Raw genomic sequence first — 21,155 nt, forward strand, 5'->3', positions numbered from 1 at the left:
GTCAAGTAGCCCACTTGCCTTATAGCTGTTAATGAGCCAGTTCGGAAGTGGCACTCCATGTGACAGCAGTTTGTTAATCACACAGCGATGATACTGAGAACTTGGAGACTGGTAACGATCAAGGTAGGATGACAACAATCTCCAGGCTTCATCTGTGGCACTGAAGAGAGAGAGAGAGAGAGAGAGAGAGAGCACAGTTCTTGAGGAGTTCCTGATAGATTTGTCTTCACATAAAGCAGCAACAGGCCATTCGGCCCCTTGAACCTGCTGCACCTTTTATGGCTGACCTGATTACTTCAGATTCCCATCCACCACTAATAACCTTACACACCCAGCTCAGCAAAAATCTGCCCCGTCAAAAATAGAGACTTGGCTTTCACCACCTTTTAAAGGTGTGCATTCCAAAGGATCGTGACTCTCTAGGGAAAACAAAAATTCTCCCCAGCTCTGTCTTAAAAAGGCAGCCCGTTTAGTTTTGTAGTGACCTCTGGATTTAGTTCTCTCAAGACGAAATATCCTTTCCAATTCCACCCTGTCAAGATCCCTCAGCACCTCAGGTTTCCAACAAGTCAGCTCACTCTTTAATAAAAACTCCAGTGGATACAATCCTAGTTGGTCCAACCTTTCCTCATAAGGCAACCCTCCCCATTCCAAGCATTGGTCTGGGAAACGGTCTCGGAGCTGCCCCAGTGCACTGACCTCCTTCCCGAAGAACAGTGACCCTTACTCTTGTTGTCTCCCTTGTGATAAATGATCACATTCTATTTGCTTCCCTGATTACTTGCAGTAAACTTCAATGATTCATACATCTCTCTGCGTCTCCCAACTCTGCAGGCTCTCACCATATAGACACATTTTAATTCTTCCGGCTCAATCAGACAATTTAACATTTTCCCACATTTTGGCCAAAACTCGCTTCAACTTTCTTTCATCTCCTTGTATCCTGTTCACAACTTACTTTCCTGCCTACCTTTGTGCTATCAGCAAATGCAGCTGCCATACCTACCTTTGGTCCCTTTATCAAAGGTAGTTACAGAAAGTCTAGACTCTCACGCCATTTCCCGGGCTCACCCCTGGCACCTCCTGCCTGCTAACTGCAAACATTTCCCTCCAGGTTAGCTGCCGGCTGGGCCTCAGTTTCACGTTTAAAGTCAGACTAAAGTCAGGCAGCACGGTGGCCCAGTGGTTAGCACTGCTGTCTCACAGCGCCAGAGACCTGGGTTCAATTCCCGCCTCAAGCGACCGTCTGTGTGGAGTTTGCACATCCTCCCTATGTCTGCGCGGATTTCCTCCGGGTGCTCCAGTTTCCTCCCACAGTCCAAAAATGTGTAGGTTAGGTGAACTGGCCATGCTAAATTGCCCGTAGTGTTAGGTGAAGGGGTAAATGTAGGGGAATGGGTCTGGGTGGGTTGTGCTTCAGCGGGTCGGTGTGGACTTGTTGGGCCGAAGGGCCTGTTTCCACACTGTAAGACTGCAAACTACGGCAGTGAAAAGGAAAGAGATTCACAGCAGAATCTTCACCATGGTGTCACTTTAATGAAATTATACTCAGCACGGCTGGTATTCCTGCTTTGTTAGGCTACTGGAGACAGGAAAATCAATCACTGTGTAAGCTGGCAGCCTCTGCAACTGCTGGAGTGTGTGCAGTGGAACCCTGTGGGAGATGTGTTGTAGACAACAGCTAACCAAGCAGACACCACTAATTAACCTAGAGACGGGGATAAACAGACAGCTGCCTTGTTTAAAAGCTGCACCACGGTAAAGGAACAAAAAAAACCTCGTGTGTGACAAGAATGTGAGAATTAAGAACATGCCATTCGCCCCCTCAAACCTGCTCCATCTTTCGAGAAGATCATGGCCTTACTGATGTGATCACTGCCTTAACTCCATGAGCAGTCTGTCACTATCACACTTGCTGATCAACAATGTGTTTATTTAGTCTTAAATACTGGGAAACCACAAAAAGCTGGGGCGGTAGTTCCACTCATGGTCCGGTCTGTAATTTTATTTTCATACATAGGATATGGGTGTCTCTGGCTTGGACGGCATTTACTGCCCAGTTCTAAATGCCCTAAAGGTGGTGGTGAACTCCTTCCTCTTGTTGTCCCCCTTGTGACAAATAATCACATTCTATTTGCTTTCACTCGAATGTTATTGTCTCTGAAGTACATCCATGAACTAGGTGACCTTGAAACACTGCAGCTCCTGAGCTGTAAGTAGACCCACAATGCCCTTAGAGAGGGAATTCCAGGATCTTCACCCAGCAAGTGAAGGAATGGCGTTCCCAGCTATCTGCACCCTTGGCCTTCAGGGTGGAAGTGGCCGTGGGGTTGGAAGGGGCTATCTAAAGAGCCTTGGTGAATTTCTGTAGTGCATCTTGTAGATAGTACACACTGCTGCTACTACACATCAGTGGTGGAGGGTGTGGATGTGTTGCCAATCACGCAGGCTGCTTTATTGTCCTGGATGGTATCAAGCTGCTTAAGTGTTGTTGGAGCTGCACTTAGCCAGGCAAGTGTGGAATATTCCAACATTCTCTTGACTTGTGCCTTGTAGGTGGAGGACAGGTTTGAGGGGAGCTCCTCGCCCCGGTATTCCTAACCTCTGACCTACTCCTGTAGCCACTGTGTTCGAGAGTCCGGTTGAGTTTCTGGTCAATGGTAACCCCCAAAATATTGGAGGTGCAAGTTTCAGTGACAGTAATGCAATGAATACATCATGGGCAGATGCGCAGATTCTCTCAAATAGTGAAGAACTGCTGGTACTTGCATGGCACAATGCTACTGGCAACTTTTAGCATAAGCCTGACAATTTTCTAGACTGTGTCACATGCAAGCACGTAACATTTAATTAGCTGAGGAGTGGGGAATGATACTGAACACCATAATCAGCAGTAAATATCCACATTTCACTATAACCTTAGTTGGAAAAGCAGATCATTGATGAAACAATGACACCACTATCACAGCTCCCTCAACAAGACTTTTTTTAAAGATTCCCTACAGTGTGGAAACAGGCCATTTGGCCCAACAAGTCCACACCGACCCTCCGAAGAGTAATCCACCCAGACCCATTCCCCTCTGACTTATGCACCGAACACTACGGGCAATTTAGCATGGCCAATTCACCTGACCTGCACATCTTTAGACTGTGGGAGGAAACCGGAGCACCCGGAGGAAACCCACGCAGACACGGGGAGAATGTGCAAACTCCACACAGACACCTGCTGTTGGCAAGGTGGGAATCGAACCTGGGTTGATGCGGTGAAGCAGCGGTGCTAACCACTGGGCCACCGTGCCACCCCTTGTTCCAGTTAACGTGCCTCAGCAGCTCTGCCTTACTCCGGTTGTGCTGGACGTGCACTGATAATGAGAATTTGCCTGAACACGCTTCAGAAGGCCTTTCCTGTCTGCTTCTTGCACTTCACTAGGGTCACTCCCCCCGCCCCATGCCTGCATTCACTCCAGTCACGGGCTACTCACCACATCGCCTGGGCACTCAGCCTCACGGTTACACCCTACTGACCTCAGTTGCAGGATATGGGAAACATCACCAAATTCCCATTTTGCACAGGCTGTGTATTTTACTGGATGAGGTGCCCCGTGCTCACCGATCAACACCTTCCTTGTACTAACATGACTTCTCAGCACTGCATCTTGCTCCTGTCACTGAGGCTCCACATCAAAAACCAAAACAAGTAACTTCACCAAATTGATGCCTAAGGCCCGCTCCGGAACTAGCCCAACTCTCCGCTTAAACTCCAGACCAGTGAGGGTTCCTGGGAGGTGTGGCACTATCGACTCTCCCTGGGAAGCCCAGTACTGCTGAATCCTGGGTTTCGCTAAGAGCTGATCCATGCTAAGGATTGTAGGATTTCACTATTTCAGCTGTGTCCCAATAGCATCCATGCCTCTGGTTATCTGGAATAGTATTTGGAGTTAGGAATTGCCTGATCCCACAGCCTGGCCCATTGCAGTCAAACACCCTGACCCACCATAACCCTCTGCCCTTTCAGCAGTTGTACCTGGATTCTTTTGTAGCGATGATCGAAGGAATTTGATTGGCTTTCAACCAGTCCCAGGCGTCAGACTGTGCAGCCTCCCCGATGAGCTGCAGTTTAATGCACCTGGAACACAGAGGGGGACAGGTCTGTGGGTAAACAACAGCACCATTCGTCAGGTTACATACATTCACAAGGACAAAGACACTGTTCAAATCGTGCCATCACTGCCCAGGGAGACAAGCAATCCCCAGAGACTTCACGACCAAACTGCTGAATTCAAGTTCAAATCTCCAAAAAATTAATTCAGCTCTTCCACAAATGCTATTCAACAGCTCAAATGATAAGTGCCGAAGGTCTCAATCGGCCTCAACAAACAGATGCAAGTGAAAAAAAAAGAAACCTAGTACTCCCCTGCAGAGATACTCTCACTGCCTCCACCCCCATCTCCCCCACCCCAAGACACCCCAGCTCTTGCCCCCCACCTCGCTCTTCCCCCACCTCTCTCTCCCCCCCCACCCAGAGAACCCTCGTCATGTCCCTCCAACTTCATCCTCACGTCCCCACACTGCGACATCCTCATTGCCTCCTCCATCTTCCCCATGCTTTGTACTGAGTCACTCTCACTGCAGACCCCAGCCCCTCCCGCCATACTGTGTAATGATGGACCTTTGCACTTGACAACTCAAGAAAGGTTGTTCTTTGAGGAGGTCTGTAACTCTAATGGGATGTCCCCACTTCTAAACTCTCCATTCCCAGCTCTCCAATCAGGAGAGAATCATCCTGCAGTAAGTTTAAGACAGAACACAACAACTCCAGAGTTTATTAGCATCCACCGTATACCTGCAGGACAAACTAACACATGTTTACCAGACTGTACCAGGGGCCCTTCACCCAGGTCAGTCCCAGGCATGGTGCTTCCCTGATACAGATCATACACAGGCAACAGGATGAATTTAACTGCCTACTTACTGGCCGTCTCATACTCACTTGAAGGACAGCCCTTCAAAGATGGGGTTCAGTGAGAGTCTGAAGGTCTGACACAAGGAGACAGCAGCATCAAAGAGTCCCACTTGAACAAGTAAGGCAACCATCTCCTCAGCAGAGGCACTGCCTGCAGTGGAAGACAGAGTTAAATACCATACAAGCAATTCACAATATACAGCTTCATTTTCAACAATCAAACAAGATTACATCACTGACCACTACAGATTTACTCACTCCGCACTGTGTGGGCACTGCAGCCTAGCAATGACATAGCTGAGCTAATAACCTAGGGAATGCAAGTTCAAATCCCACTCTCGTTTCAGGATTTGAATTCTGAATTTACAAACAGTGCAAACATAAAAATCCCACTAGTTTAGAGCTGTGCTGTTGGAAGGAAACCTGTCACCTTTACCCAGGTTGGTCCAACGATACTCAATGTCGTTTGTTCACAGAATCTGGAGGGGTTTATCATGTCACGCAGCTGCATAGAGGAAGTAAGGCGAGCTAACAAATACGGGCTTAGTTACTGATAAACAAATCCACACAACTAATCTTTTCAAGCCCTCACTGTAGATGGTGAGTTTGTGATGTACTATAAACCAGGACAGTCCTAGATTCCATTTGCGATCTGTGGTGGTGGTTAGTTGCATAGTCAGCCGAACTAAATAAAACCTTACAGCTTACTGAGAATCCCCAGCTTTTAACAGATTTCCATTCCAATCATCAATTCAGTTAAGAAGCTACAGGCAAGCTATGAAAGGGACTCATACCATTACAGCTTGTAATCTTTCCTCATCTAGATCTAATGTTTGTAAGAGATGGCCTGAGACACTGTGCTCAAACCTCTAGGGTAAGTCTATGAAAATAATAATGCTTTTTAAAAATTCAAAGCTTGCTACTGCAATCCAAGTAGGAAACCAGAGAGCAAAAAAAACATTCTAAATTTAAACATGAACAGCTTCAATAACAGACTATCACAAACTCAGATGATAGCTACTGAAGAATTAAAATGGCAAACCACTGAAACTTTTGTAAATGTAGAAAACTCTCAACAATTAACCAAACTCTTCACAGATGACCAGAAACTATTGGCCAATAGCCACAGAGTGGAGATTATCCACTTCGTCGGAAATTTGCTTGTGTTTCTTACCTGCTATTGCTGCCGAGCCTGGGTCATGTTTTGCGAGTAGTAGGCGGGTACGGGCCAGCATAAACTCCTTCTCCAAATCCTTCAGTTCCACTATATCAATCTGATGGCAGACTGCAATCACATTAAAACAGTGACATGGGCGACTCCAGGCAGTCCGTTTCACCCAAACACCACCTCCTCCTCCCTCTACAGCCATCACTTCCCCCCACAACCTCTCACTTACACACCTTCACTATTCCCAACACTCTAGAGATGGCATTCATCAGCGCCCCTCCCTGACCGCGACTGTCCTCATCACCTCCCTGCCCCTTTAATCCTGTGAGCATTCTGGACAGATAGAAACACCCATCTGATTCACTTGTTTTAACTGAGCCTCCATTTCTCCCTCTAACCCAAACCCTCAAACCAAACGGTGTAGCCCCACCCAGTATCTCACTGAGCTTTGGAGCAAATAAGTCAGAGGAAGTATAAATTGGGATTGAGGGCTGATGGTGCCCTCTGACAGTCCAAGGTGGGGGACCGTGCTGTCAATAGCCCATTCAGAGGTCTCGTGTGAAGGGGGATACCCAGCAACCTGCTCCCCTTGCACCATGATGGAAGTAGGTCAAAGGGCAAGGGAACAGGAGCTGCCACCAGTCACCAGGGTCAAGGTGACAGCACCACAATGTACATTCTCCATGTTCTGTCAGGTTTGAGCAGCTTTCTTGGAGTCACCACCTGCTGAAATGATTGAAGAAACAAAGCAATGTGACTTACCCTGTGGGGCCGTGAGCTCCCCATCATAGCTCCTCTTGGGGGACGCCCCAGGACGTTCGTACTGTTAACAGGAAGAAAAGGCTCAACAGGAGGCCACACCACAGTGCAGAAACCAACAGGTGGCCAGCTCCCGAGAGCTGTCCTGCTTTAAAGCACAAGCCCCTTCTTCCCAACACAACCCTCTGGTTACCACAGTGGCACTGTGAAGGAGGTGGTCATCACAACTTAGAAATATGAACCCTATCTACCACATCAAGCCATGTCTCTATTAATAGAAACATAGAGCTCCTGCTTTTTTTTAAGAAACAGACTTTCTAAATTTACCGTTATTTTCACTGCTGCATATACACACGCGGACAAAACCCCTCACTGTTCCTGCATTCACTTTAAAACAACTTGGATTTTGTTGTTTGTCTCTATTCTTTCTTCCCACCCAGTTAGAGCAGATATTTCCCGACTGCCCACTTCACCAGTCTGTCCTCTGAAACCTTTTCTTACATTTCGGAGTTTTGTCCCATGCGTAAATTGAGAAATGGTGCCCACTTTCCCCAAATACAAGAATAGCCAGATCAATGGGCTGAGTTTCTGGGGATTGATGGTCCCATACAGATTGACGCTCTGGCCTCCCCAACACTTGGCTGCTGCCTGCAGTTTGTAAACACAGCGGATAATAAGACTTGATCAACAAGTCCTGAGTAGCCCAATGTAACGCGCTAGCGTACCGTCGCTCCACACACAGGCCGCACTATCCAGGCATACTCTGACCGGATTTGGCGCAGGCAGTTTATCCCGACAAGGTAACAGTTGACTTGCTTTCGGAGTCCATCCAAAGAGCGGACCTCTCGCCCCAGACGCATTCCGTATTCAAACATCACCGTTCCAGCTGGACAAGAGACAGAAACATGACCACACCTGGTGAGGCATGTACTAGCAGCTAGACACAGCAGCTCCACTGTCACCCCAAAAGCATCACATTCACACCTAAGCCAAGCTCACAGCACCACAAACCCTGCCTATATATGCAAACAGGCAGTCACAGTCACAGAAACCCCGCCTGTACATTCAAACAGGCAGTGATCAGTCACACAAACACCGCCAGTACATCCAAACAGGAAGTGATCAATCACACAAACCCCACCTGTACATCCAAACAGGCAGAGATCAGTCTCACAAACCCCACCTGTACATCCAAACAGGTAGTGATCAGACACACAAGCCCCACCTGTACATTCAAACAGGCAGTGATCAGTCACACAATCCCCGCCTGTTCATCCAAACAGGCAGACATCAGACACACAAACCCCACCTGTACATTCAAACAGGCAGTGATCAGTCACACAATCCCCGCCTGTTCATCCAAACAGGCAGACATCAGACACACAAACCCCACCTGTACATCCAAACAGGCAGAGATTAGTCTCACAATACCCCCTGTACATCCAAACAGGCAGACATCAGAGACACAAACCCCACCTGTACATCCAAACAGGAAGTGATCAGTCACACAAACCCCACCGGTACATCCAAACAGGCAGAGATTATTCTCACAAACCCCACCTGTACATCCAAACAGGCAGTTATCAGTCACGCAAACCCCGTCTGTACATCCAAACAGGCAGTGAGCAGACACACAAACCCCACCTGTACATCCAAACAGGCAGTGATCAGTCTCTCAAACCCCGCCTGCACATCCAAACAGACAGTCACACAAACCCCGCCTGTACATCCAAACAGGCAGAGATCAGTCACACAAACCCCACCTGTACATCCAAACAGGCAGAGATCAGTCACACAAACCCCACCTGTACATCCACACAGGCAGTGATCAGTCACACAAACCCCGCCTGTACACTCAAACAGGCAGTGATCAGACACGCAAACCCCGTCTGTACATCCACACAGGCAGTGATCAGTCACACAAACCCCGCCTGTACATCCACACAGGCAGTGATCAGTCACACAAACCCCGCCTGTACATCCACACAGGCAGTGATCAGTCACACAAACCCTGCCTTTACATCCACACAGGCAGTGATCAGTCACACAAACCCCGCCTGTACATCCAAACAGGCAGAGATCAGACACGCAAACCTGCCTGTACATCCACACAGGCAGTGATCAGTCACACAAACCCCGCCTGTACACCCAAACAGGCAGTGATGAGTCACATAGAATCATACAGCATGGAAACAAAGCCTTTGGTCCACTCAGTCCATGCCAAACATATTCCTAAACTAAGCCCCTCCCACTTTCCTGCATTTGGCCCATATCCCTCCAAACCTTTTCTCTTCGTATATCCAACCAAATGTCTTTTAAACATTGTATCTGTGCCCACTTCCTCAACGTTGATTCCACATACAAACCACCCTGTATAAAAAACATGCCTTTTTTAAAATATCTCCCCTGAACTCTTTCTGTATATGAAAAGAGGTGGAGACAGATCATGTCTGTACATTACGAGACCAGTCAGCCAAAGCCAGCCTATACAAGACACAGGTTAGTTGTCAGCAGCTGCCCACAACCTGATGATCTTATTCTTGGGCTGAAGGCACTCAGCTCATTCAATGTGAACCAAGTTGTGGGGGGGGAGGGCAGGAAGAGAGAGAGAGAGAGAGAGAGACAGAGACAGACACAGAGAGAGAGAGAGAGAGAGAGAGACAGACACAGAGAGAGAGAGAGAGAGAGAGACAGACACAGAGAGAGAGAGAGAGAGAGAGAGACAGACACAGAGAGAGACAGAGAGAGAGGGAGACAGAGAGAGAGGGAGACAGAGAGAGAGGGAGACAGAGAGAGAGGGAGACAGAGAGAGAGGGAGACAGAGAGGGAGGGAGACAGAGAGGGAGGGAGACAGAGAGGGAGGGAGACAGAGAGGGAGGGAGACAGAGAGGGAGGGAGACAGAGAGGGAGGGAGACAGAGAGGGAGACAGAGACAGAGAGAGAGAGATCCATGCCACTCCAAGCAGTATTTAGATAAATGAACACTGAGCTGAAACAAATGTTGATGGAAAGTCCCACAGTTTTACAAAAGAGATGGGACTTGAAGATTCAGAGAGGCTTGAAAAGGTAACTCCAAACGACGAGACCTAAACTGCAGGCAATGGTTTGGTAAAAGAAAATCACCCAAATGGATAGAGAGCTTAGTGAAGCAGAGGTGAGAGAGACACAGAGGGACAATGTCATCAAGTGACAAGTCAGTCAGATGAGGGAAGCATGGCTGGGATTAGGACAGGAACTGTAAAGTATGAGGCAGTGCAGTTTTGGAGCCCAGACCCCCATGGTACCCATAGACCAAGTCAAGTCAGTGTGAGCAAAGGTGTGAAGGTCAGGCTAATCCACACTAATCCCGCAAATGAAATGGCACATTTAAACAATGTCAGACTGTGCCAACCACAGAATGATATGTCCAGGCAGAATCAGAGTGAACACCTCAGTGTAGGGGAATGGCTGATATTATTTCATACTGGTGTTACAGATTGAGCAGTGGATTGGCAGCTGCACTGGTGTCAGTGATAAATTCCCAGTCCTGGGAACTGAACACAGGACCGTTCAATTTGCTGAAACAAAAAGGCACCAGGACCATTGCATTTGGCATTTCAGTGGCCTTGGAATCTATCAACCAGTAACAGGCAGCACTAACTCAGACATCTACCTTTCCGAAAGTTATGCCGTTGGACATGGAATGCATACAACAGCTCATAGTAGTTGTGAGTCATGAGATCCACAGCCCGAGCACGAGACTCGATGATCCCAACAACCTGCAACACAACAGCACAGAGGGTGAACCATGAGGAGCCAGTTCAATGATTAAGCCATCTGAGCAAAGTGCAACAAAAATCACACAGCTCACTTACCTCATCATGAAGGTTGATGTAAGGGAATTCTACCAGATCCTGAAGCTGTGAGCGCTCACACAGAACCACAACCAACTGGCGCAGGCAGTCCAGCTGTCTGCAGGGAGATATGCACACCAATCATGTGAAACACAAGGAGGAAGGCAGTTACTCCACTCTCCCAGCCACACCCTCCCCTGCATTCACAGTCCACTGTTATCTTAGATAACATTGAACTTTCCAACACAGTGGTTTCCGCTGCGTCATTGCCTGAAAAATATCCCGACATTAAAGTCTCACTCCTCTAGTTACTCCCCCTAGGCTTTACTGAAAATGGAGCACTGGTTCAGATCAAGGAACAGTTTCAACGTTTGCAGATGATACAAGCCTTGGAAGAAAGATAAACAGTATGGAACTCCAATAGGACACTGACAAGCTGATGCAGTGGGCAGTAAGGAGGCAGATCAGGTTCAGTACAGAGACTGGCAAAGTGACGCACTTTGTAAAAAGAATACAGAGACAATAGGGAGGTGGAGGAGCAGAGGAAGCTGGATGTATACACGCACAGGGAGCTGAACGTGCAGAGGGCGCTGGGTGTATACACGCACAGGGAGGTGGAGGAGCAGAGTGAGCTGGGTGCATACACGCACAGGGAGGTGAAGGTGCAGAGGGAGCTGGGTGTATACACGCACAGGGAGGTGAAGGTGCAGAGGCAGCTGGGTGTATACACGCACAGGGAGGTGGAGGAGCAGAGGGAGCTGGGTGTATAGATGCACAGGGAGGTGAAGGCGCAGAGGGAGCTGGGTGTATACACGCACAGGGAGGTGAAGGTGCAGAGGGAGCTGGGTGTATACACGCACAGGGAGGTGAAGGAGCAGAGGGAGCTGGGTGTATACACGCACAGGGATGTGAAGGTGCAGAGGGAGCTGGGTGTATACACGCACAGGGCGGTGAAGGTGCAGAGGGAGCTGTGTGTATACACGCACAGGGAGCTGAAGATGCAGAGGTAGCTGGGTGTATACACGCACAGGGAGGTGAAAGAGCAGAGGGAGCTGGGTGTATACACGCACAGGGAGGTGAAGGAGCAGAGGGAGCTGGGTGTACACACGCGCAGGGAGATGAAGGAGCAGAGGGAGCTGGGTGTATACACGCACAGGGAGGTGAAGGAGCAGAGGGAGCTGGGTGTATACACGCACAGGGAGGTGAAGGTGCAGAGGGAGCTGGGTGTATACACGCACAGGGAGGTGGGTGTATAGATGCACAGGGAGCTGAAGGTGCAGAGGGAGCTGGGTGTGTACACGCACAGGGAGGTGAAGGAGCAGAGGGAGCTGGGTGTATTCACACACAGGGAGGTGAAGGAGCAGAGGGAGCTGGGTGTATACAGGCACAGGGAGGTGAAGGAGCAGAGGGAGCTGGGTGTGTTCACGCACAGGGAGGTGAAGGTGCAGAGGGAGCTGGGTGTATGCACGCACAGGGAGCTGGGTGTATAGATGCACAGGGAGCTGAAGGTGCAGAGGGAGCTGGGTATGTACACGCACAGGGAGGTGAAGGTGCAGAGGGAGCTGGGTGTATACACGCACAGGGAGGTGGAGGAGCAGAGGGAGCTGGGTGTATACACGCACAGGGAGGTGAAGGCGCAGAGTGAGCTGGGTGTATACACGCACAGGGAGATGAAGGTGCAGAGGGAGCTGGGTGTATACACGCACAGGGAGGTGAAGGAGCAGAGGGAGCTGGGTGTATACACGCACAGGGAGGTGGAGGAGCAGAGGGAGCTGGGTGTATACACGCACAGGGCGGTGAAGGTGCAGAGGGAGCTGTGTGTATACACGCACAGGGAGCTGAAGGTGCAGAGGGAGCTGGGTGTGTACACGCACAGGGAGGTGAAGGAGCAGAGGGAGCTGGGTGTATACACGCACAGGGAGCTGAAGATGCAGAGGTAGCTGGGTGTATACACGCACAGGGAGGTGAAAGAGCAGAGGGAGCTGGGTGTATACACGCACAGGGAGGTGAAGGAGCAGAGGGAGCTGGGTGTACACACGCGCAGGGAGATGAAGGAGCAGAGGGAGCTGGGTGTATACACGCACAGGGAGGTGAAGGAGCAGAGGGAGCTGGGTGTATACACGCACAGGGAGGTGAAGGTGCAGAGGGAGCTGGGTGTATACACGCACAGGGAGGTGGGTGTATAGATGCACAGGGAGCTGAAGGTGCAGAGGGAGCTGGGTGTGTACACGCACAGGGAGGTGAAGGAGCAGAGGGAGCTGGGTGTATTCACACACAGGGAGGTGAAGGAGCAGAGGGAGCTGGGTGTATACAGGCACAGGGACGTGAAGGAGCAGAGGGAGCTGGGTGTGTTCACGCACAGGGAGGTGAAGGTGCAGAGGGAGCTGGGTGTATGCACGCACAGGGAGCTGGGTGTATAGATGCACAGGGAGCTGAAGGTGCAGAGGGAGCTGGGTATGTACACGCACAGGGAGGTGAAGGTGCAGAGGGAGCTGGGTGTATACACGCACAGGGAGGTGGAGGAGCAGAGGGAGCTGGGTGTATACACGCACAGGGAGGTGAAGGCGCAGAGTGAGCTGGGTGTATACACGCACAGGGAGATGAAGGTGCAGAGGGAGCTGGGTGTATACACGCACAGGGAGGTGAAGGAGCAGAGGGAGCTGGGTGTATACACGCACAGGGAGGTGGAGGAGCAGAGGGAGCTGGGTGTATACACGCACAGGGCGGTGAAGGTGCAGAGGGAGCTGTGTGTATACACGCACAGGGAGCTGAAGGTGCAGAGGGAGCTGGGTGTGTACACGCACAGGGAGGTGAAGGAGCAGAGGGAGCTGGGTGTATACACACACAGGGAGGTGAAGGAGCAGAGGGAGCTGGGTGTATACAGGCACAGGGAGGTGAAGGAGCAGAGGGAGCTGGGTGTGTTCACGCACAGGGAGGTGAAGGTGCAGAGGGAGCTGGGTGTATGCACGCACAGGGAGCTGGGTGTATAGATGCACAGGGAGCTGAAGGTGCAGAGGGAGCTGGGTGTGTACACGCACAGGGAGGTGAAGGTGCAGAGGGAGCTGGGTGTATACACGCACAGGGAGCTGGGTGTATAGATGCACAGGGAGCTGAAGGTGCAGAGGCAGCTGGGTGTGTACACGCACAGGGAGGTGAAGGTGCAGAGGGAGCTGGGTGTATACATGCACAGGGAGGTGGAGGAGCAGAGGGAGCTGGGTGTATACACGCACAGGGAGGTGAAGGAGCAGAGGGAGCTGGGTGTATACACGCACAGGGAGGTGAAGGAGCAGAGGGAGCTGGGTGTATACACGCACAGGGCAGTGAAGGAGCAAGGGAGTTGGGTGTATACACGCACAGGGAGGTGAAGGAGCAGAGGGAACTGGGTGTATACACGCACAGGGAGGTGAAGGTGCAGAGGGAGCTGGGTGTATAGATGGACAGGGAGGTGAAGGCGCAGAGTGAGCTGGGTGTATACACGCACAGGGAGGTGAAGGAGCAGAGGCAGCTGGGTGTATACACGCACAGGGAGGTGAAGGAGCAGATGCAGCTGGGTGTATACACGCACAGGGAGGTGGAGGAGCAGAGGCAGCTGGGTGTATACACGCACAGGGAGGTGGAGGAGCAGAGGCAGCTGGGTGTATAGATGCACAGGGAGGTGAAGGCGCAGAGTGAGCTGGGTGTATACACGCACAGGGAGGTGAAGGAGCAGAGGGAGCTGGGTGTATACACGCACAGGGAGCTGGGTGTATACACGCACAGGGAGCTGGGTGTATACACGCACAGGGAGATGAAGGTGCAGAGGGAGGTGAAGGAGCAGAGGGAGCTGGGTGTATACACGCACAGGGAGGTGAAGGAGCAGAGGGAGCTGGATGTATACACGCACAGGGAGGTGAAGGAGCAGAGGCAGCTGGGTGTGTACACGCACAGGGAGGTGGAGGAGCAGAGGCAGCTGGGTGTGTACACGCACAGGGAGGTGGAGGATCAGAGGGAGCTGGGTGTATACACGCACAGGGAGGTGAAGGAGCAGAGGCAGCTGGGTGTGTACACGCACAGGGAGGTGAAGGAGCAGAGGCAGCTGGGTGTGTACACGCACAGGGAGGTGAAGGTGCACAGGGAGGTGGAGGAGCAGAGGGAGCTGGGTGTATACACGCACAGGGAGGTGAAGGAGCAGAGGGAGCTGGGTGTATACACGCACAGGGAGGTGAAGGAGCAGAGGGAGCTGGGTGTATACACGCACAGGGCAGTGAAGGAGCAAGGGAGTTGGGTGTATACACGCACAGGGAGGTGAAGGAGCAGAGGGAACTGGGTGTATACACGCACAGGGAGGTGAAGGTGCAGAGGCAGCTGGGTGTATACACGCACAGGGAGGTGAAGGTGCAGAGGGAGCTGGGTGTATACACGCACAGGGAGGTGAAGGAGCAGAGGGAGCTGGGTGTGTTCACGCACAGGGAGGTGAAGGTGCAGAGGGAGCTGGGTGTATACACGCACAGGGAGGTGAAGGAGCAGAGGGAGCTGGGTGTATACACGCACAGGGAGGTGAAGGAGCAGATGCAGCTGGGTGTATACACGCACAGGGAGGTGGAGGAGCAGAGGCAGCTGGGTGTATACACGCACAGGGAGGTGGAGGAGCAGAGGGAGCTGGGTGTATAGATGCACAGGGAGGTGAAGGCGCAGAGTGAGCTGGGTGTATACACGCACAGGGAGATGAAGGTGCAGAGGGAGCTGGGTGTATACACGCACAGGGAGGTGGAGGAGCAGAGGGTGATGGTTGTATAGATGCACAGGGAGGTGAAGGCGCAGAGTGAGCTGGGTGTATACACGCACAGGGAGGTGAAGGAGCAGAGGGAGCTGGGTGTATACACGCACAGGGAGCTGGGTGTATAGATGCACAGGGAGATGAAGGTGCAGAGGGAGGTGAAGGAGCAGAGGGAGCTGGGTGTATACACGCACAGGGAGGTGAAGGAGCAGAGGGAGCTGGGTGTATACACGCACAGGGAGGTGAAGGAGCAGAGGGAGCTGGGTGTATACACGCACAGGGAGATGAAGGAGCAGAGGCAGCTGGGTGTATGCACGCACAGGGATGTGGAGGAGCAGAGGGAGCTGGGTGTATCCACGCACAGGGAGGTGAAGGAGCAGAGGGAGCTGGGTGTGTTCACGCACAGGGAGATGAAGGAGCAGAGGCAGCTGGGTGTATACACGCACAGGGAGGTGAAGGTGCAGAGGGAGCTGGGTGTATAGATGCACAGGGAGGTGAAGGTGCAGAGGGAGCTGGGTGTATAGATGCACAGGGAGGTGAAGGAGCAGAGGCAGCTGGGTGTATAGATGCACAGATCATTGAAGGTGCTGGAACAGGTGACGAGAGCAGTAAGGAAAGCATACAGTGTTCTCAGCTTTATTAATAGGGACAGTGTGTCCCGGAATGAGGTGGTGATGGGGAACATGTAGAGGGCACTAGTTAGATTTCAGCCGGAGCAGTGTACACAGTCTGGCCATCACACGACAGGAAGGATGTGCATGCACTGGAGACGGTGTCAGTGATTTACCAAGTGTTTCCAGGAATGAGAAATTTCCATTGCAAGGACAGACTGAAGAAATTGGGACTGTTCTCTTCAGAGAGAAGGCAGCTAAGACAAGATTTGAGGTGTGGCAGATAAAGTTGACAGGAAGGAACGGTTTCCCTTTGAAAAAACAAAATATGAGTGGGTATAATTTAATCCGATGTCCAAAAGAAGCAAGGATAACATAAGGGAAAAAGTTTATTCCACAGTGAGTGGTTCGAGTATGGAATATGATGCCTGGAGATGTGGAGAAGGGAGGTTCAAATGAGGCTTTCAAGAGGGTATTGGGTACTTATTTAGATTAAAAAGTGCATGTGTACGGGGTAAAGACAGGCACTGGGTAATAGTGTTCATTTAACCAGCTTGTGTAGGCACAATGGCTGAACATCCTTCTGCCACAACAATTCTGTGATTCTGCAGTTATGAAGAACAAATATCAGACTGACACAAGAGCTGTTTACCTTGGACAAGAAATCTGATAGAAATTCTCAAAACCAATGAGGAGTGTGGTCAGAGTAGATAGGGAGACACTGTTTCAATTCAAAGGATTGGGAGGGCACAGTGTTACAGTCATTTGCAAAAGAGCTAAAGAAAACTCTCATGCTGTGACTGGCTCAGAACTGGAATGTCTAAGTTAGATGAGTGGTGGAGGTAAGTTCAATCAAGGCACTGAAGAGACCATTAGATAATCAAACCATAATAATTAGCGAGGCCACAGGGAAAGGCTGGGAGCAGGAAATGAAATCAGGATGCTCATTTAGACAGCCAGGAAGTATCAGCGGCCTTGAGGACCACAACCATTCTGTGAAACGGCCTCGAGCTCACCATCAACAACTGCAGCATCACTTCCTGTGACAGAGTCAAACACCCCACAACACCGGATTAAGGTCCAACAGGTTTATTTAAAACCGCAACATTTCAAATAAACCGGTTGGACTATAAACCCAGTGTTGTGTGATGTTTGATTTTGTCCAGCCCACACCTCCATATCATTCCGGCCACACGTATAGCTACAAACCAACAGCACTGCAGTCTGTATCTGTCAGTGAGAGGTGGTACAGCATGTGGTGGAACACACACACACACACACACACACACACACACACACACACACACACACACAGTGGTCAGTGCCTGCATGTGTGTACACTTGTGCAGTTCAGAGCTGCATTAGCCCAGAGATTCCCATGGGGAGATGGTTGATGCAGAGGTTAGGGTCAGGGTCATGTCAAATCCCAACACTTGATTGGGTGAGAACTGCCCAGGAAGTTTTGGGGCAAGTACCCGGTGGCTCAAACTCTCGTAAAAACTCAACTCTAAATTAAAATGCACATAACCGCCACATTGTTGAAGATCCAAGCAAGTGAGTAGTGCCATTCTTGATCAGATATAACCAACGCTGAGACTTCCTGAATGTTTCATGCTGTGCGTTGCCTCAGAAGTCTGCCCCTCTCTCACACCCTATCAGCTGATACAGTCTGTACAGACCTCCAGCAAACCAGGCTCACTCTTAGACCGGCGTTATTGCTTATTTTGCACTCGACATAGGAATACAGGGACAAAGTCCCACTGGAAGTCAACTGGTCAGCAGAGATACAAGTTACACTCTATCACCCTATTTGCAGTATTCAGCATCCCCTCCACCACCTGGGGTGGGGGATGAGGATGAATCTACAGCTGCCACATTCATCACTTGTGGAACACTCTGGCCACGTGTCTGAGCACAGGGCACTACCCAGTACAACACAGCTGTACTGGAGCTGGGCCAAAGTGATCTCAGCTCCATGGTTCCTAATGACTCCTCAAACAATGCTCCCAACACTGAACTCTACATGACACCATCGTGTGCCAGCTCATCACTTCACTGGGGGCATCTCAGTGCCAACAGCTCACATTCCCGTTTGCTCACCTGCTGCTGTCTGGGTTCTGGGTTAGTGACTCGTAAGCCTGATGGTTGTGGCCCAGGTCCAAGTGGTGCTTGAAAATCTTTGTCCACAGCGCAGCCTGGAAAAGCAGAGTAAGAAACATGGGCGGGCACTGCCTCATTCGGGAGATCATCACTATTACAAGATTCAATCATCCCCTGTGGTACAGGCACATCAACCTGGAGGTGCCAATCATGTGGGGCCATGCTTCCCCAAGACAGAAAGATCATTACGTTCACCATGGGCAGCCAGCCCCTTCCCATCTCTATCCCTCACCCGGACACACTTCATTTCTCCCTTGCACAGAGGGCCAGAGTGTGTCCATTCACTACAGTACCCCTCCTTGGTTATCTGAACCTTTAACTCCCATCAGTCTTCCAAACAAAAGGTGGAAGCCTACATTTAAGATCTGGTCATGGGATGAGAGCATCACTAGCTTTTGCTGCCCATTCCTAATTGTCTCAAGTGTTCAAGTCTTTTCCTTATGTTTGGGCCAAGATTGTGTGCAAGTTGGGACCAAATAAAAACTGAAAACACTACATACCAAAATCTTCCAGTCATCCCTTGCCTCAGTCACCGCGATTGCTGCCAACTGCAGTACCAGTGCTGGCAATGCCATGTCTTCCAGTAAACGGAGTACCTAGAAACAAGCAGCACATGACAGTGAGCTCAGTACTCAGCTGATGTTAGCAATGGCCAGAGGGCTGAAATAGACAAATAGAAATTCAGGTTCAAACCTGCAACTCTGTCATGGCAGTGAACACAATGTGTTAAAGTGTGGAATGTCGATAAAAATTGCGCCCATGTAATTACCATTGGGAAATGCGTCCCACACACTAACCATTGAAATAATGTGCTTGGCTCTCGCCTGCCGTTGCAAGCGGTATATGGAGGCCCCAATGTAAACCAGACCTTGGTTTAAAAGGCAGACATGAATATGTTTTTCTATTTCCACTCAAAGATTCCTACAACCACACGAAGAATAGAAACCCACCACAGTGCGATATTACCCTCTTCAGTCTGGAGGGGCTGTGGAGCAGTAAAGACAGACTCTGTGTGAAGTTGGGAGGTAAAAGCACGAGTATGGGTCAGACCGACATGCAGGCACGAGGAACTCATTTCCTGAATTTGACACAATGTACTACTGGGGAAGAAAGCACCTGCTTTTAGAAGTCAATTTGTTGTTCAAATTTTTATTCCAACTACTTTGAGTATCACTGAACATAAAAATTTGTAATGAGCCAGTGGTTTACCAAGTTATACAGCACAGAAACAGGCACCTTGGTCCAACTGGTCCACACAGACCAGCATCCCCCAAACATTCATGTACCTATACCAGCGGTCAAAATGCAAATATCTTTCATTTCATTGGAAAATATCAGTGATGTATTTAACAGTGGTAACTCAGTAGTTAAACTAATAACAGTCAAAGGTTCTAAAGCTTTCTAAAAGAAAGCAAACATTTTGCCTGCAATTTCACCCACGAGCTGCCAGCAACCCTATTTTAAATGATGAACTAACATTTAATATACAATTTGACACTGGGATAAGGTGACTCTTACTGGACTTCAATATTTAAATGCTTCATTGTGAGGATAAATGTGAGGTGTTGCATTTTGGTAAGGCAAACCAGGGCAGGACTTGCACAATGAATGGTAGGGCCCTGGGTAGTGTGGTAGAACAGAGACCCCTAGGGGTTCAGGTGCATGATTCTTTGAAACTTGATCATAGGTAGACAGGATAGTTAAGGCGGCATTTAACATTGCTCAGGCCTTGAGTATAGGAGTTGGGACGTCATGCTGAGGTTGGTGAGGCCCCTTCTGGAGTACTCTGTACAGTTCTGGTCGCCCTGTTATAGGAATGATATCATTAAACTGGAGAGTGTTCAGAAAATATTTACACGACACTGCCGGGAATGGAGTTATAAATATAGGTTGGATAGGCTGGGATTTCTTTTCATTGGTGCATAGCAGGTTGAGACTGTGACCTTATAGAGGTTTATGAAACCATGAGGGGTGTAGATAAGGTGAACAGTCAAGGTCTTTTCCCTAAGGTGGGGATTTCAAGACAAGGGTCAAATTGTTAAGGTGAGAGGAGTAAGACAACATGAGGGGTAAGTTTATTTTTTAAAACAGAGTGCATCGTGTGTGAAATGAACTGCCGGAGGAAGTGGTGGATTCAGGAATAGTGACAACATGTAAAAGTCATTTAGTTCAGGACATGAATAGGAAAGGTTTGGAGGGATGTGGGCCAGGAGTGGGCAGGTGGAGTAGTTTAGTTTGGGAACATGGTCAACAGACTAGTTGGACCAAAGGGTCTGTATCCACGCTGTATGACTCTATGCCTCTCTATGACTTTATAAAGTAACAGCAACTGGAACAGATAGCCTCACTTTATTCACAAAAACTCCACCTCGTAATGGTGCGTCTGATTACAGCTGTCTGCACACAAAAGCAGCTCAAAGGTGTCTATTCATTGCGTATGTGTGCGTCTGTGTGCTGTGAACACCACCAATAGGAAGTAAGGATTGCTCAAGATTTTTTTAGGAGAACCCTTCCAATAAGGGCTCACTCACCCCCTGCCCTGAAAGCTGGAGAGTGCTGACACTCAGCTCTGAGAAACAGCAGCATGATTGGTGTGGGCTTACTAAAGGACACAACTACTGCACAGTCTGCACCTTATTGTAGTACTGCACCCGGGGATTGGAGGCAGCTTCCTCATCCTCCACTTGGATCAATCTGTCCAGGAATTCCTCTCTGTCCACTGCTGCAGCAGCATCGCAGAAACACTCGAGAGCCTGGTGGAGCAGACAAAGACAAGGACACATCACATAACCAGGAATGTTTTGGGACTGCAGGAGGAACAAAGCAGCAAACCACAACTGGCAGTCCCCTCACCCTCTGACTGAGGACCCTTTATTTTAAACCCCGCCCCAGGGAGCACATCCAC

At 50.0% G+C, this 21,155-nt stretch overlaps 1 protein-coding gene across 1 annotated transcript in view; it reads right to left on the reverse strand.

Moving 5' to 3' along the window:
- Nucleotides 1-21,155, reverse strand: part of nup160 (nucleoporin 160) — a 114,279-nt gene that overhangs the window by 10,365 nt on the left and 82,759 nt on the right. The window contains exons 22-32 of the mRNA XM_043706438.2: nucleotides 20,884-21,003; nucleotides 18,751-18,846; nucleotides 18,191-18,285; nucleotides 10,745-10,841; nucleotides 10,543-10,648; nucleotides 7,616-7,776; nucleotides 6,894-6,954; nucleotides 6,138-6,248; nucleotides 4,991-5,114; nucleotides 4,025-4,126; nucleotides 19-160 (exon numbers count right to left, since the gene is read on the reverse strand). Of these exons, the coding sequence (XP_043562373.2) occupies nucleotides 19-160; nucleotides 4,025-4,126; nucleotides 4,991-5,114; nucleotides 6,138-6,248; nucleotides 6,894-6,954; nucleotides 7,616-7,776; nucleotides 10,543-10,648; nucleotides 10,745-10,841; nucleotides 18,191-18,285; nucleotides 18,751-18,846; nucleotides 20,884-21,003 (1,215 nt within the window). The remainder of the gene's footprint in view (nucleotides 1-18; nucleotides 161-4,024; nucleotides 4,127-4,990; nucleotides 5,115-6,137; nucleotides 6,249-6,893; nucleotides 6,955-7,615; nucleotides 7,777-10,542; nucleotides 10,649-10,744; nucleotides 10,842-18,190; nucleotides 18,286-18,750; nucleotides 18,847-20,883; nucleotides 21,004-21,155) is intronic.

The sequence above is a fragment of the Chiloscyllium plagiosum genome, unplaced genomic scaffold (genome assembly GCF_037043375.1).
Source record: "Chiloscyllium plagiosum isolate Xiang-an unplaced genomic scaffold, Cpla_swu_hap1 HiC_scaffold_18, whole genome shotgun sequence".
Taxonomy (NCBI): domain Eukaryota; kingdom Metazoa; phylum Chordata; class Chondrichthyes; order Orectolobiformes; family Hemiscylliidae; genus Chiloscyllium; species Chiloscyllium plagiosum.